The 16153-nt window shown below is 39.9% G+C and overlaps 1 protein-coding gene across 1 annotated transcript in view; it reads left to right on the top strand.

Annotated features, from left to right (window-relative positions):
* Nucleotides 1-359: 359 nt before the first annotated feature.
* Nucleotides 360-16153, top strand: part of ANKRD31 (ankyrin repeat domain 31) — a 64991-nt gene continuing 49197 nt past the window's right edge. Inside the window, 7 exon segments of the mRNA XM_030968680.1 lie at nt 360-1059; nt 3821-3876; nt 5570-5649; nt 8951-8997; nt 9612-9691; nt 10699-10739; nt 14034-14696. Coding sequence (XP_030824540.1) covers nt 3861-3876; nt 5570-5649; nt 8951-8997; nt 9612-9691; nt 10699-10739; nt 14034-14696 — 927 coding nt within the window. The 5' untranslated portion in view covers nt 360-1059; nt 3821-3860.

The following is a 16153-nucleotide window of genomic DNA, read 5'->3' as shown; positions in this document are numbered from 1 at the left end:
GCCGGCCCCGCGCCGCGCCCCGCCCCGCCGCGCAAGGACACGCCGGCGCCGCCATCGCCCGATCGCGCGGCCAATGGGAGCGCGAGGCACGCCCCACCCGCGCGCGTCACCTGCCGAATCGCCGCGGCAACGGCCCGGCGAGCGCCGCGCGGCCCCACGCGCCATCAGGAGCGGCGAACACGCCATCGCGCCATCGGCCTCCAGCCAATGGGGCGCCGCGCTCCCCGCCCCGCGCCCCCTGATTGGGCGGCTTGGGGAGCGCTGCCGCCACCTCCCGGGCCCGCTCAGGGCGCGCCCCGCCGCTGCGCTGGGGCTGGGGTTGGGGCTGGGGCTACGGCTACGGCTACGGCTACGGCTACGGCTACGGCTACGGCTACGGCTACGGCTACGGCTACGGCTACGGCTACGGCTACGGCTGCACCTACGGCTGCACCCGGGGCTCGGGCTAGACCCGGGGCCAGGGCGAGCTCCCCTGTGCGCGTCCGATACCGCCCGGTGATACTGCCCTTTGCCGAGGCATTAAAAGCGTGGACGTTCCCAGCTCCTGCTTGTGGGAAGCAGCGGTGCCCCTGACACCCTGGGGAAGCGGTGGGGGGACGGCAAAGGCAAAGCAATATATTTACATGTATGGCTTTCGGCAGGAGAAGTGCAGGTTTTGATTCACGAAGCATAGGAAGCTCTGAGAGACCCGCCAGGACGCTTTCGTGTGTAATCTGTACTAGGTGATCTTCAGATGGTCTCCCGAGGTCTCTTCCATCTTTAGCAAATGTGTGGCTGGGCACGCGTCACGAGGCTGTAAAACAGCACTGCAGGGTGGCAGGGGCCGTTCCGTGTTCCTGGGGCCGAGCATGTTCAACTGCAATACTAATACCTGCAGCGGTTTTGTGGTGCATGATCCGCGCCCCGGCTTTTCCCAGACTGCGTCTTACATGTGCCACCTCACTTGGAAATATTTCTAGTTGCTTCACATGGCACTGTGCCGTGAAACATGAATGTGAACCTCAAAACAGGAAGTGCTGATGAAAAGTTTTCCGAAGAACTCCACCCAAAGTAGTTGTTGTGAGTGATGAAATCGTGCCAGCTCTTTTAACCTGTAAATACACTTTTCAGTCTTGTCTTCGATATGATGTTCGTAAATCTTAATAATTTACTGCTGTATATCCATCTCCCCTGATAGCTTCTTTAGTGTTTTTTTTTAGTATCTCACCTTAATTAGCTGAAAAGTGTAAAGTATTAGCAGTGAGATTTCCGGACTCTTTAATATGTGTTAATACGTGCACCAGTTGCTGTAACTGCATATGCATATGACTAAACCAAAGCAAAACAGCAATTCATACAGTTTCAACAATTATATGTAATTCACATATAATTTAAGATGTCTTTTAGTATTTCTGCTCTGTTTTCCACTTTTTTGATTAAAAACCAGTATTTGCCGTGATTTGACAGATACAAAAAATTTTAATTTACCAAGGTCACAGGGAGCAGGCGTCACTACGGTGATTTGGGGTCTGTAGTCTCTACAACTACATGTCACCACCTGTGCTAACATGGAATTCTCGCATGTGCAGCTCTGGCAGTGGCCTGCCTCCAGTCTGGCCGTGTGCTGGAGTCGCCTTGGGGACAGCGCTGCCCAGGAGATGCCCAGGAGATGGCAGGCGAAGCTGAGCCAGAGTGGCTCTGCCTGAGGAAAACGTTTGTCACTGACAGATGACCACTGAAGAGTGCTACTGCAAATGCTGAAAACACTATCACCTAATAATTTGGTTATCTCAAACTTGTTCCTGCTCCTGAGCACACGAACCATTCCTTGATAGCAATGAAGTAAGCTACTTAACCATGGCAGAGAAGTGTTGCCAGTTAAGGGACTCTAAACACAGACACAGAGCATAGTTTAGAAAGGAGACATTGTTTATTCTGTGCAGGGTACATGGTGGAGTTTTCCACAAATAAAGCACACCAATCCTTGAAAATTTGCACTATATATATATATATATATATATATATATATAAGCAAACATATAAATCACAGATAATTGGTTACAAGTTACTTAGTTCTCTTATTAATTAGTGTTCTATCTTGAATAGATCGAATGATTCTCTTGTTTCTCATGCTAATGTTTCTGCATGCTCACTGTTCTCAAGTAGGTGGGTTTCTTGAGATGGTGGTTCGTGAGTTACTGGTCAAAATCTCTCACTGTGAGACTTAAGAGGCCGTGAATTGGCACCGATCCATTGCATACAAACCGCACCTGTGGCGCCAGCCAGGTGACAAGAGGCGCAGCAGTAGCCAACAACTCAACAGGAACTTTTTGTCAGGACCTGTAGTAATAGGACAAGGAGCAATGGGTACACATTGGCTGAAGGGGAATTTAGGTTAAATATTAGGAAGAGTTCCTGTGAGGGTGGTGAGATATTGGAACAGATTGCCCAGGGAGGCTGTGGATGCTCCGATGCTGGCTGTGTTCAAAGCCGGACCGGACAAGGCCCTGAGCAACCTGTTCTTGTGGGAGGTGTCCCTGCCCATGGCAGAGGGGGTTGAGCCTAGATGAATTTTAAGGTCCCTTCCAACCCCTTAACATTCTCTGATTCTAAGACCCCAGACTATGCAATCAAAGCCCAAGTTATCCTTCCTTCAAGGTCCCCACTTTGAGACTGTCTGGCCTTTTTCACTGATAAGACACTGTTTCACAACCCTCTTTTCACTCTCTGTAACTCTCTGGGCAGATGACAATTTCTGACTCTTGAGATCTCAACGTCAGAAGCGCACACACTCGGAGAAGTGATCACACACAGCACGGTGTGTGCTGGGACTCTCTGGCTCTGGCTCTGGTGCCACCCGAGAGGCAGCGAGGCCTGGTCACAAGATGGCGGCCGCCGCTGAGGGGGGAGGGCGGCAGCCCAAGGAGGCGCCGGCGGAGCAGAGCGGCCCCACCATGAAGCGCCGCGGGGGCGGCGGCGACAACGACACGGACAGCGACGAGACTGTCGTGGAGGGCTCTGTGCCGGAGAGCGATGTGGAGGAAGAGGAGTTCCGTAGGAGGAGGTGGTAATGCGGTGTGGCTGGGAGCGGCACCTGCCCACCTGCCTGTGTGAGGGTGCGGCGGCTGAGGGGACCTCTCCCGAGCTGAGAGTTTTTCTTTTTCTTTTTCTTTTTCTTTTTCTTTTTCTTTTTCTTTTTCTTTTTCTTTTTCTTTTTCTTTTTCTTTTTCTTTTTCTTTTTCTTTTTCTTTCTTCCCCCCTCCCATCCCTTCTTTTTTGTTTGTTTTGGTTTGGTTTTTGTTTTCTCCGCTCTGTTCAGAGCCGTTTTATATGCTCCTGGACCCAGCATTTCTTACCTCAGCAAATAGCTCTATCTCTTTTCACACACCTTGTGTGCCTCGGGGCTTATGTCGCTGGACCATTTTACTAACATTTTAGTCAGAAGAAGTGAAATGTCCCAGAAAACAACTCGGAGAAAATAAACACTATTAAATACAGTTCGTGCGCATTGTATTTCCCTGCAACTTTGCCTTGATGTCATTTTCATGACCCTGTCTCTTGTATCCTTTAAGATATGGCAAGACCTTTATGATGGCTTTGTGGCACGGTAGTTTTTGGAAATACTTAAAGCAGCGAGGTGCCTCCCTAGTTATGATTTTCTATGCAGAAAATCACATTACATGCCTTGAGTTTGGGGTTTTTTTACTGTTTGTGTCGGAGTTCTTCTAGGCGTGCCCCGACAGCAGAGGCTGGGATGGGTGCTCCAAGATGCCCTTTGAGTTTATAGGACTGTAATGCTGGAAGATCCTTAACGACCTTTTGTTTTATTTATTTTGCAAAGGTTGGCTTTTCTTAACAAGGATATTGCTTTAACAACTGACATGAGTATCAATAAAGGTAGGACGGATTCTTTTTTCAGTCTGTGTTGGTTTTTTTTCCTTAAACTGTTGCTTTGGATTTTGCTTGAGTCCATGTTTAAACTTGGGTGTTGCAGGAAGTTCATATTTAGAACTGTGCGCTCTTTGATTATATTCCTAACTGTAGCTCATATTTTAAAAGATTCTTCAGCATATTTTTAATATTTGATCAGGTTTGCTCTTGAGGTCTCTCTGTTCTTCCTGTGCACTGTGACTGAGAATCCCTGGTTTGAGAAATGTTAGAGCTATATATAGGGATATCGCTTTTATTTACATGTATGCATTTTTGTGTATGTGTTTGTGCAGAATAAAATAAATTGATTGTATATGCATAACAGTTGTATGATGTATGTATGTATGTAGATCTAGCTGCTTATGGTATTTTTAAACCCCAGTAATATTGTTAGTATATCCATTCTCTTTAACATAAAAAGTTTGAGTAGGGATATTTCAGTGCATTTTGTGTAGTGTATCATTAAATACTTTCAGCATGAATGAATGCACACTCATTTAAGATCTTAAAATATTCTGTAGTAACTCCCGTAGAGCAGGCTACATGAGCAAGCATGTTTTAGTTACATAATAGTTTCATCTTACTTCCTTGGCATTTTTATATGTTCCATTTGACTTGCATCCTATAGGTTTTATTTCAGTGATATTTCAGGCTGGGAATACTTTAAGTGACACATGGTGTTCTTCCAGATTTGGTTGTGTTCCTCTTTTTGCCAGTTTGAAGATCTGAGTGAGCCATAATTTTTTATCAACCTGCCCTGAGTTAATACAAATCTTACCTTCAGCCCATTGAAATCTGCAAAAACTCCAGTGGCTGTGATTTCCTAATGCTGAACCTTCTATAGTCACTCAATAATCTTAAGTGAGGAGGGTAGCATCATCTCATTTTGAACTTCCCTGTGGTTGTCCACTGGAACTAAATCCTTGCAACGTTCAAGATACATAGGGCATGTCTGTTTGGCTGTGTTCGATTTGTGGAGTGAGTATTTGCCTGACAATTGAGTGGGGAGATATGTCTCTGCAACTGTAATAGATTGTGATATTTTTAGCATTCTGCCTGCCTCATGTTATATTTAGGAAGTTTTAATTAGAATTTCATGATTCACAGTTTTGTGCGTACTTGTATAGTAGTAATTTGGTGATGAGATACACAGTATAAATATTAATTTGATTAGTGTTTTATTAGTGTCAGTAACCACATCTTAGTTTTCAAGCATAGGATCCAAACTTATGGGTTTTTCTCTTTTTAAACTTTTTTGAGAGAAGATCTTCATTTGTATGGTCATTAAAGAAATGATGCCATCTAGGAGTATAAGTATATTTTAGTGATATGGATCAGGCAGGTTACCAAAATTGCAGTTATTAGTTTAAAAAATAATAGGAAAGACGTAATCTCCAATGAAAAATCAGGGATGGTCCTGGAACACTAAGTGAAATAAATTTCCACTGCTGGCTTGTTTTATTAATTTCTATTTCATTCATGTAGATTCAAAATCTAGTGTAATAGACTATGTAGCCAGTCAAATCCATTGCATAGCAGAAGTTTTGATGCATGTAGCTCAGTTACTGAGTTATGTAAAAAAGTTACGGAATCATGGAAAATAACTCAGATATTAAAACAATCAAAATTTTAATTACTAAGGATTTTTTTTTTTCCCTAGGAACTTTTTCTCCAGAAATCTGTTTTATACAGAAATTTGGTGACCACACATATTATCATAAGGCAGAACAGACAAACCCAGTAAGTCCACCAATGGTAATGTCTTCTCTAAGTATATTTAATGATTAATTATTGATAAACCCGCTGGGCATCCCCTTGAGGAGGTCTGGTGGCTTACAGGTGAATTGAACTTCATCTTGTCACCTATGTAGCACAGAGTCTGCAGGAATGTATCAAAGTGTCTTCTCTGGTATTTCATAAGATTAGAACCTTTTAAATTTGGGGAACACACCCGGGATGAAGATGAAGTTGTGGAGCACAGACTTTTTAATATATTCCTTTCAGGAGCTGAAGGGTAATCATCTGGGTTGACTGTGCTAGAATACACCCTGGGTTACTCAATAGGAGATTAGCTGTGGTCCAATGATTGATCAATTGCTTCTTTCAAAAGGAAAGAGATAACAATCCAAAATGCACAGTAAAATGCCTGCTTATATGATGATGGGGTAATTATTTTACTCTATGGATAATTCTGCATTCCCTAATCTGCTAATTAGCCTACCTTTTAATGTATTTACCATTGTTGGTAGCTAGCCCATAATCTTCTATTCAGCTGAGCAATTAGTTTTCCACCTGCATATGGCAGGGTCATGAAACAATTAGAGACAAACAGGTTCTCTGCTTTTAACTGTGGCTGTTACACTGTCTTTAGCTGGATTCACCAGTCCAAAGCCTATAGTCTCTGTATCCTTATTCCAGTAAAAGAGAGTTTTTCTAAAAAGAGCTAGACTGCTTCTAGATGACCAAAGGTACATTGAAAAAAGACATGCTTTTTACTGTAGTGAATGTTTTACAGCTCATTCTAGAATTGAAAATAAATTTGTCTCAACTGACAGTGTGAGAAACAGTGAACAAAATCCAAAAGATGCTGTTACTTCAGAAATTTTTCTCCATAACTTTATTTTTCTCCTTGGTTGTCTGAGGATTGTCTTGACTGAAGTTTGTCATGATTTTCTCAGGATGAAGGGAATGAGAGAAGTGCACATTTGCTCTTTCCCTTTCCCCTCTGGGAGATGATCTGACTAGCTGCTTCTTAACCCTGGCCTTTGGCTTCCTGGTTCTCACCAGATTAGCTATTCCCAAGTCCAAGGACAAATGCCCAGTCCACTAAAGAAAAAGTCAGAAAAGCAAAGAAACCTAGACTTTTTCACCAAATAGTTTGGGTAATTCTTAGTATTTTTTGTTTTGGTGAAACCTGTATAGCAAGACACTAGCAGCTTGGTCATGCACACCTTGGGAACAGTTTAAATTTTTAAGTTTTTACCGAATACTGTAAGGAGTGGTCTTGGCCTGTTGTCTTTGATCCCCACATTTGTACATAGCACCAATGTGGCTGGCTCTTCAACCACTTCAAGAGCCAACATGGAATGTGCTATTATAGAAGCTTTCCTTCTAGTTTGTTCTCAGAAATTATCATGTATGAATACAGCATGTATGATCATAGGATGTGATTTGATATGAGGTTCGTGCAGAGTAAATGGCTGTGAATGTTTTTAGGAAAAGTAACATCTGTTCCAGTTGTTCCAGAGAGTCTTAGCTTTCTTTGTACTTCAGATGGATTGTGGGAGACTTATGATATGCAGTCCTGTCTTTGATTCCATCATGTAAAAATTGTAATTAAGAATTTTCATCTACCAGAGATGCAGTGGACATATATACAGATTTTGTAGGATCCAGGTTCTTTTCAACAAGTCATTTTCATTATCTGTTAACATGGTATTCTACAGCTTGTTCAGACAGATGTAATAATTTTAAGTTTATGCTTTCCCCTTTTTTATATTTTCTTTTCTTACAGTGTTTGGTGAAGTGCACCAAAAGTTGTTAGGTAACACCTAACAGCTTTTAAGCGTTAGTCTTTTTTTTGGAAAACATCCAGAATCCCCTCATATATAAATAAGTGCTCAAGTGAGAAAAAATACTGAGATTTTGCAGGAATTTCTTCACTAAAAATGAGGGCAGGATGAAAGACTGTTCCCAGTTATCAGTCAGTGGCCAGAAATACAGCTTGTGTAATGTATATGGTTTGAGAAGATCTCTCAGCCAGTGACCAATACACTGATTTCGCTTAGAACCTATTTTTTTAGCAGACAAAACAGTGTCTTCATCTGAGTTGTAGAGGTAGTTTGCTGATGTTTTAAAGCACCTCTCTGAGCAATGTTTGCCAGTTAGAGAGGTTTAGTGGCTGCTCTGGTGTTGTCCTGACCTTGCTTGATCTCTGGATAATGTTCTGTATAAATATTCAGGCTGACTCGCCTGAAGGGTCTGTGTAAGCAAATAAATAACTTTCTGTGAACTGTCTCATTGCCATGTTTTGGAATTACATCAGTCAATAATTGTTGCGCAAACTAAAGAATCTGTTCTGTTCCAGGGAGCCTTTTAGCAGTCCTATGTCCTGCTCTTAAAGGAATTGTTAAGGTGTTGTTTCTTGCTGTGTGGCTAGTACCTAGTGTAAGCCAGAGAAATTGTCACATAGTGTCCACTCCAAGGTGTTCTTACAGTCGTCTAGTGCTGTTAATGTTGTCCTCTGTAAGTCAGTGATTAATTTTAAAATTGCAGCCAGTGTGTGCATAGTCCACTAGTAATACTCAGTCTTAGCTAAATGGTGCAAGAACCATTCTGCAGTTCACTTGACTATCTTAATCATTCCTAGTTTGCCTTAGACTTTGTATAAAGGCTTTTTTTTCCATACTGAGGGAGATCTCTGCATTATTGGTAAAGGTACGAAAAACAGGTCTGAGGTCTTTGTAATAAGGAGTTGGAATTTGGCTCCTGCTGTGACATCAATGCTCTCCGTACCCACCTGCTCTTTCCTGTGTTGGTTTGTGGTAGTCCTGCCAGTCAGAATTGGCTGATATGCAAGTCTTGAAGTTCCTTAAATATGGAATTTATAGGGATATTGAGAGCAGTAAACTAAACATCACAGTCTTTGGAACAGCACCCTGTCTTATTTAATGAAAAAAAGGTTATCAAAGAAAGATTGAAACTGTGAGTTGAAATTAAAAACCTTGTGTTTTGGTCCTTTGGTGTATAAAACATCTTAAGTTTGGAGCAATTGTATCTTTGTTGCAACAGTTTGTTTTCTTTGTGGGTGAATGTTTTATTCTATAGTCTTGATTTATTTTTCAACATTTTTGTCAAATAGTACAAGTAAAAAAAGTTTAAGTGGAATGCTTTTGTTTCTTAGTAGCAATGTATGTAATAATTGGATCTAAGAATTCCGCTTCCCAACTAAATTACAGAAGGAAGAAGATAAGCCTGCAATTAAACTGAGAAAATAAACAATTAAGTACTTACTAACTAATTACGTTTTTTCTTCTTTCAGGTACTACAAGGGGCATACACATCTGACCAGTCTCAATCCCTACTGAAGTGAGTATAGTACATCACATAGGAATTCCAGTCAGGCATAATGTAATTAAATAATCCTGTTATACTTCCATTTGTATGTTATTTTATTCCCAGTGTTCTATTGAGGAACAGTTTTCTTGTTAGCTTAGTGAAGGATCTGTATTTATGTTGGTAGTAGTTCAGTGTCCAGTATGGACAAAGCGGTACTTGGATTTATTTTTGTTGATGGTCCTACCTTAAATGGTTTAAGAACATAACCAACAAGAATAACAGAACTTGGGGAAAACCATTAAATGAAAAAAACTTGTAATAAAATAATATTAGGCTTTTTGTTCCTGGAAACTATGGAAAGTTTTCAGTAGAAGGTAGATTTATAACAGAAATATAGAAAGAAGTAATAAAGAATAGAAAAGGCCATTTTTTCACTTAGAGAACAAATGTGTAAACATTGCTATCTCCACATAGGAAATCCAGAAGTCTTATTTATTACATGTCCTTGCAAAGAAAAGTATACCTCTAAAATAACTGCAGCTGTTTCCACAGATAGCAGCCAATTCAAAGTACTGTAAAAATGTTCCTAAAATGAGCAGATTGCAATTCTTTAAGAGTTTTTTTATTGTATTATTTAATCCTAGGGATTGGATAAACCATTCATCACCTACACCTCATTTTTCATTAAATTCTGCAGCAGAGGAACAGCAAAATGATTCTGTAGGTACGTTGTATTTGTACAAAACTAGGAATTGCTCCAGCTGAGGCAAAATCATTTGAGAAAGTAATTTGATAAGCTGAAGGTGAGTATCCATTTAAGTTTATGCAGAATCTGACTATACATGTTTTTTGCAACAGTTGTTCAGTTTTTATAGTCATGGACTGCAAGTTCTGTTTTTGTAAGTATTGTGTTAGGATTGTTGGAAGAAATAACTATTCTCAAGCCAGTAGTATGTATCAAATTTAAAGTTATTTCATTGCTGTGGAGTTTTCTGACAAGGGTTACAGGCCACATGTTGCTTAAATACCTTAAAGATGTGTAAGGTAAAAAGGTCTTGGAGGGTTCCTACTTGCTTCTTTCTAACATACCCAAGAATCAAAGGCATCTGTAAGAAAAGAGAAACAAAATGCTACTGTTCCTCAGGTCCGTATGGCAGGTACTGCTACTTAAGTTGTCCTTCCATTCCTCAGTGTTCCCAAAAGTGCAGAACTAACCCATCTGTTTTGCTGTCTTCCACTTGAGTTTATTTTTGGTAATCCAACAGAAGAACATTCACTTTATTTCTGATTAGGAAATTGCCAGGGAGTAACATGAATGTTGAAACAAGGTGATGAGTTCAGGGGGTTTGGGATCATGGCTATCCAGAGGCAGTAAGGTATTGGATTGTTTTAGCAGTATTGTCTAACTGCACTGTAATTAGAGAGGGCAGAGGCTAGGTCTTGTCATGTGAAATGGGTGGCACTTCCATCTGCTGATAGTCTTTGGAAACACAGGACTCTAAATTACGGTGAAGAAATGTGACAAAATAGCTCTGGCATATTATTTGGTGACTAACAGAGCCTAACTAGAGATTTTATTGTTACTTCCCATTAGGGGAACATGACTATAGTAATTTTTAAGGTTTGAAACTTAAGCCTCAATTAGGAAATTATGCCATTTTTTAAGAGATGATAAGAACTTTCAGAAGTGGAAAGTAAAACTGAAATATTTTTCTGTTCTCCTAAATTTAGATATCAAATTGAATGGATTTCAAAAGGATTCAGAAGAAGAGGTAAGCAAGCACATAGCTATTTACACTGACTCTGAGCACATTGAAAGCAACTTTAAAGCTAAGCTTTATTTTCTGTTTTTTGGTAAGAACTGTAGTTGCTAAGCTTGCAGTACACAAGGGTAGAAGCATGGCAATGAAAGTGAGGTGGGAAGGACATCATCATGAGACAGAGTCCATAAGGGCTGTTACTTAAGCTAAAGTAATGAAGACACTTAGTAGCTTAAAATGTTCCCCACCGATGAAAGCTATGAGACAGGCAGTGCATTTGGATGATCTCTGAGCAGGAAGAGGTTATCTGTAACTGTCCTTTTGTTTGGGAGAATCTTACGTATGGTCAGAAATAGGTAGTTAGCAGACTTTCTGCTGTGAAAGACTGTTTAATGCAGATGTCCTATCATTATGACTGTGTCATCTAGTTGCATTGATTTGTACCTACAAATAAAAAGTTAGGGTTCTATATAAATCAGTTTTACTTGGCATTTTTGAAGGATCCTTTTTGATGTTTATGTCAGGGGAAAAGCAGTTCTTGGTAGAATTCACCAAAGGCAGATTTGAGACCAGTATTGATACCAAAATTGGCCAGATAGTAACTTCCTAACACAGTTGTGAGTATTTGAGAGCAGTCATTCTTTACTGCAGCAGTGGTCACTTGGAGGATCCTTCACTCCATTGAGAGCCCTGAGCGTCGAGTGAACAGGCTTTATCATACATACCAATCCCGCATTCATTAGCTATCTCCCCTTACTTGATGTACATCTATTACTTCATCTACATAGTTGCACCCCTTATCAGAAGTCTTTGTATGGTTCTTTGGCATCTTCTTTGGGTGTTTTCAGTGTCCTTTTTAGGTGCCTGTTCCTTGACCCCCTACTTTTGAGTAGGGACAGTATCATTGTTTTACATAACTTCTGCTTCATCAGGCTTGCAGAACTGAGCTAACATCCTGTTTGTGTTTTGTATGGTTTCTGTTTGCCCAAGTTACATTCTTAATCTAGTGCTCCAAGACTGTGCTCTTCTATTCTTCTGTCCTTATCAGAGTAAAGTGCTGTTCTTTTCTGTTGTCCTTATTGCTCATGTCTTCCAGCAAGTATGAGTGATGACAGGGTAACATATTCTATCTCAGAACAAAGGGGGGGAAATGAAATCTCTAAGAATATTCTTTTCTGGAAATATACAGCTATTAATATAAAACTATAAATTTATTAAATGGAACATTCTCATTGTACAAGGTTAGTCCCATAGAACGAACTCTAAATGCCTTGAAACAGAAATTGCCTATTATTAATAACCTCTGAAGAACAGGCAGATTGAATGCATTGGGAGTATCTCCAGAGAAGATATTTTAGGAGCCTGGAGTAAGAAGGCTGGAAATAATCACTACAGTGGATTTTACTTTTTGGATATTGGCTGATGTTGGCCCTAAGCAAGGTCTGAGTCCTGCAGAAGGATCTTTAGTGAGATGAACCAATGACCATCACAGGCTTCCGTGTATTGATTTGAAGCAAGGTCAGGACAGACACCTTGACAACCAGCAGTGAGTCATTGAATAGTTTGATTTTGTGCATCCCTGAGAATACAAAATCTATAAATTACCATCTGTGCATAGAATTCTGACACCTCACAATTAGTCTTGCTGAGTTTTCTTGGTTTTGATGATGTAGCAGCACTGATTTCTGTTGTGGTTTGTCTGTCAATAGTGGGGCCAGTACTGCTCAGTGTCTTCATTAGTGGCCTGGAAAGTGGAGTACACAGTATCCTCAGCAAGTTCACAGATGGTACTGAGAGAAATGACTGATAGACCAGACAGTTGTGTTGTCATTCATAGGGACCTGAAAAGATGGGAAAACTGGGAGGAGAGGAATCTCATTGAATTTGTCAAGGGGAAGTGCAAGAAGTTCTGCATCTGGGGAGAAATAACCTCAGGCACCAGTACAGCTGGGGACTAGCTGTCAGGAAAATAGCTCTGCCAGAGAAAGACTTTGGAATCCTGGTGGACTCTCTATTCTGCTCTTGTGGGACCCCACCTGGAGTTTTCTGAACATGTCACATTTAAGGGTTGAATTTCAGTTGATTTTGGGGATTTTAGAATCTTGCAAAATTTCACCCACTCTTCAACACATGCATTGAGCCTTTTTCTTGGGAAATTTGAAATACGTATACATGCTGCTTATCCCATAGTTCTTCAAGTAGAGAAAGTTATCGCTAAACTCAGGATGAATTAGAGGAGTGGTGTAAAAATAAAATGTAACTCAATAAAGCAAAGTAAGAAGTAATCAGTACTTAGAAACAATTTGATGAACATGTAAAAGATAGGAAACAGCTGGCAGGGGAATTATTTTTCAAGAAAGAAACAAGGATTTATACTAGCTTGCAAACTGAACCTGGGTGTATGCAGTCAGATTTCTACCCTTACTGCTTTAATGTGTGTGAGCTTTATCTAAATCATGTCACCAGTGGTTAAAGGTTTCTTGCGTTGCCTGGTATTGCCACTTGCTGGCAGCAAGACTCCAAAAATGCATTGAAGGAGATTTTCTTAGATCCAGTATTACTAAGTACAAGCACTATTATTTGGAAATGTTATATAGAAAAAAATATGATTTAGGTCTTTGGAGGCATCATATTTTTTTTCTGCGGAGCATTTAAGACAAGGGTGGGGAAAAATTAGAAAAGCAGTTTCTTCATGTAAGTCATGGGTGCTTCTGTTGAATGTAGCTCAAAGTGATTAGAAAAAACAGCAGTACTAATTTTCCAAGAACAGTTATGATTTTGTTTTCTGTACTCAGTGTGAAAACCACACCATACAAACTTCTCAAAATCCTAAGGTTTTGAACTGAAGTTTGTGAGACACAAATCCTCCATATCTGCATTGGATCCACATAAACATATAATCAAAAAGTTATTGTGAATATGTTTGCTTTCATTATTTCTGTGTGACAGAAATTTTGGGTGATTTTCTTTTAAAGCCTTATAACACCCTCATGTTATTTGCTGTTGCCATTGGTAATGACATGATATCTTTGACTAAAACAGATGTAGTCTCTTCTGCCCTAGATTTTCGCTGCTATAGAAGTCAACAGCTGAAGTTGAAACTTTTGAAACTGAACTCTCGGTCTAACTTTGTTAGTATATTGTAGGAAGGAAGGCTTTGAGTCTTCTAGGTTTTGCAAAAGTTCATAATAAAATATACACATGTATAAAGAAAGAGAGATGACTTCTAAAGTGAATTTTAGTTAAATGCTTTTTAGTAAGAGTTGCTCCATTCTTTTTGGTAAACTTTTTAAATTTAATTTTTAGATATCACGAAAATTAAGTAATGAAGATTGCTGTCCAGAAATAAGCCTCTGTCTGCATGATCCTGTGGAAGACATAATAACAGTTCAAGAGGAACAGACACCAGAAGATACAATTCGACATGTTTTAGATAATTGCCACAGCACCTGCATGACCATTATTGACACAGATAACACAGTAAAAGAGCATTCCTTTAATAGTGATACAGATCTTTCACTGTCATCCCTAGGGAAGATTTTCATGGATGTATTCACTGAACTGAATATAGAGACTAGTGAAGTTGACATCAGTGATTTGTTGAGATACCCTAGTGATTCTGAGAGTCTTAAAGTTAAAAGCCCATTGCCTGACAAGTTAGAGTGTCAGGGTCATGCCTGTTCCGTCGATCCATCAGCAGCTGAGAGCAATGATGCCCTGCCAGTAGAGCTTGTGGTGCCTCTGAATGCCTTGTCAGGATCAGTGGTACAACCTGCCATTCCTCTGGTGCCAAATGAGAGACAGCTCAATGCCAAGGAAGAGCAGCTAAATTCAGAAACCAGTGTTCTGCAGGTAGATGATGACTGTACTCAAATAACAAATGTGATGGAGCCTCGACTTGCAGCAATTCAGGTGGAAGAAATAAATGCCTTCACAGGATCTAACTTGCAGAGCACAACAAATGAGCAAGTATAACCACAGTTTAAATCATATTTGAAATTTTATGTTTATCATAAAATATTATATGAAGCAGCCAAATTATTTGAAAATTGGAATCTTAGTAAAGAACAAACTAGCATCAGTAATTTGCATGTTTAAGTAATTTCAGTTGTTTTTGTTTTAAAAGTCCAGTACTGTATTTCCTGTTTGGATGTATTCATGTTATGAAAACAGCTATGCTTGCTGGGATGGGAAATCCTAGTGAAGTTAATTTATTGACTGATGTGGAAACCTAGAATCAGCCTGGGTTTTTCAGAAACTCCTAGACCACCTGTGCATCTTCTGTGTCTCTCTCCAAAACACCATTCTGTTATTTAATTGTAGCATACTGGTATATACTAGCCAATTCCATCTCCAGGTTCCTACTGCATCCTGTTCTGTTTATGATACAGGCAATAGTGTGCTGTTTTCTTTAGTCATAGTTCTCACTGCTGTAAATGCAAATGCTTTGCAAGCATTACAAAATAGATCACAGCTATGTCTTTCCTATAGACTAGGAAGATTATTCTGTGGGGATTTTTTACACATGTATTTAGAAATGTTACTTATTGTATTTAGTTCTGCCTATGCGAGGCATAGTGAAAAAACTTACGTATGTGTTTATGTTCCTGTCTTTCCCTGAAGAAACCAGTATGTACGAATAGGGCATATGATCTTTCCTGTTGCTTCTTGTGCTGTGAAGGTGTTCTGTAACGTCCCAATGCAAAAATATGGAGAGGAGCATGAAAGGAAAGCCATAGTTTCTTCCTGTTTAGATTATAATCAGGGAAAGAGAAGGACAGATAGGAGACATAGATTTACGCTGCAAACTATATTAAGCATCTCTTGTAAAGCTGCAGCATGATTCTATGCTCTGTATTGTATTCAAATAATCTGGAGCTGCTAATCAATGATCAGGCATGTAAAGCTGGCTATTTAAGGTAGTTACACAGCCCACAATGGCATAAAGCATCCAAAAACTATGGGTTAATTTTGTCTTTTCCTAGTAGTATTAACTGACTATATCAGCACGTAAATGTGGCGCATTAAATGTCCTGCAAAAATGGCTAATTTCAAGGTGCTGAAAGGTGTGTAGGCCAATTGTCTCAGAACCATAGCACTTTACAAAGCTCTTTCAGTGATGTATCGATTTCTGAAACTTGCAGCACAGCTGTGTGAAGATTAATGTATAGATTTACTCAAAATTACGGTTAAAATTGAGAGGCAGAGTCTTGTGAAAATGGAGATCTCTACCCTCTTGTCAAACACCAATCAACCTTATCTTTTCTTTGTGCCTTTATCTGGTGTTCTTAAAGGCAGAAGGTAAAGAGGCAAATTACTGAGAAAAAAAAAACCAGTTAATTTGTTAGTGACCGTTGAATTGTAACAGTATACTGCTTACCATGGTTTTTTCTCACCCTTCTTTCTTCGGAGTATTTTTCTGTTGA

This window comes from Camarhynchus parvulus, chromosome Z (assembly GCF_901933205.1).
Source record: "Camarhynchus parvulus chromosome Z, STF_HiC, whole genome shotgun sequence".
Classification (NCBI taxonomy): Eukaryota; Metazoa; Chordata; class Aves; order Passeriformes; family Thraupidae; genus Camarhynchus; species Camarhynchus parvulus.
The sequence above is the reverse complement of the archived record's forward strand: the minus strand, read 5'-3'. Positions and strand labels throughout refer to the sequence as shown.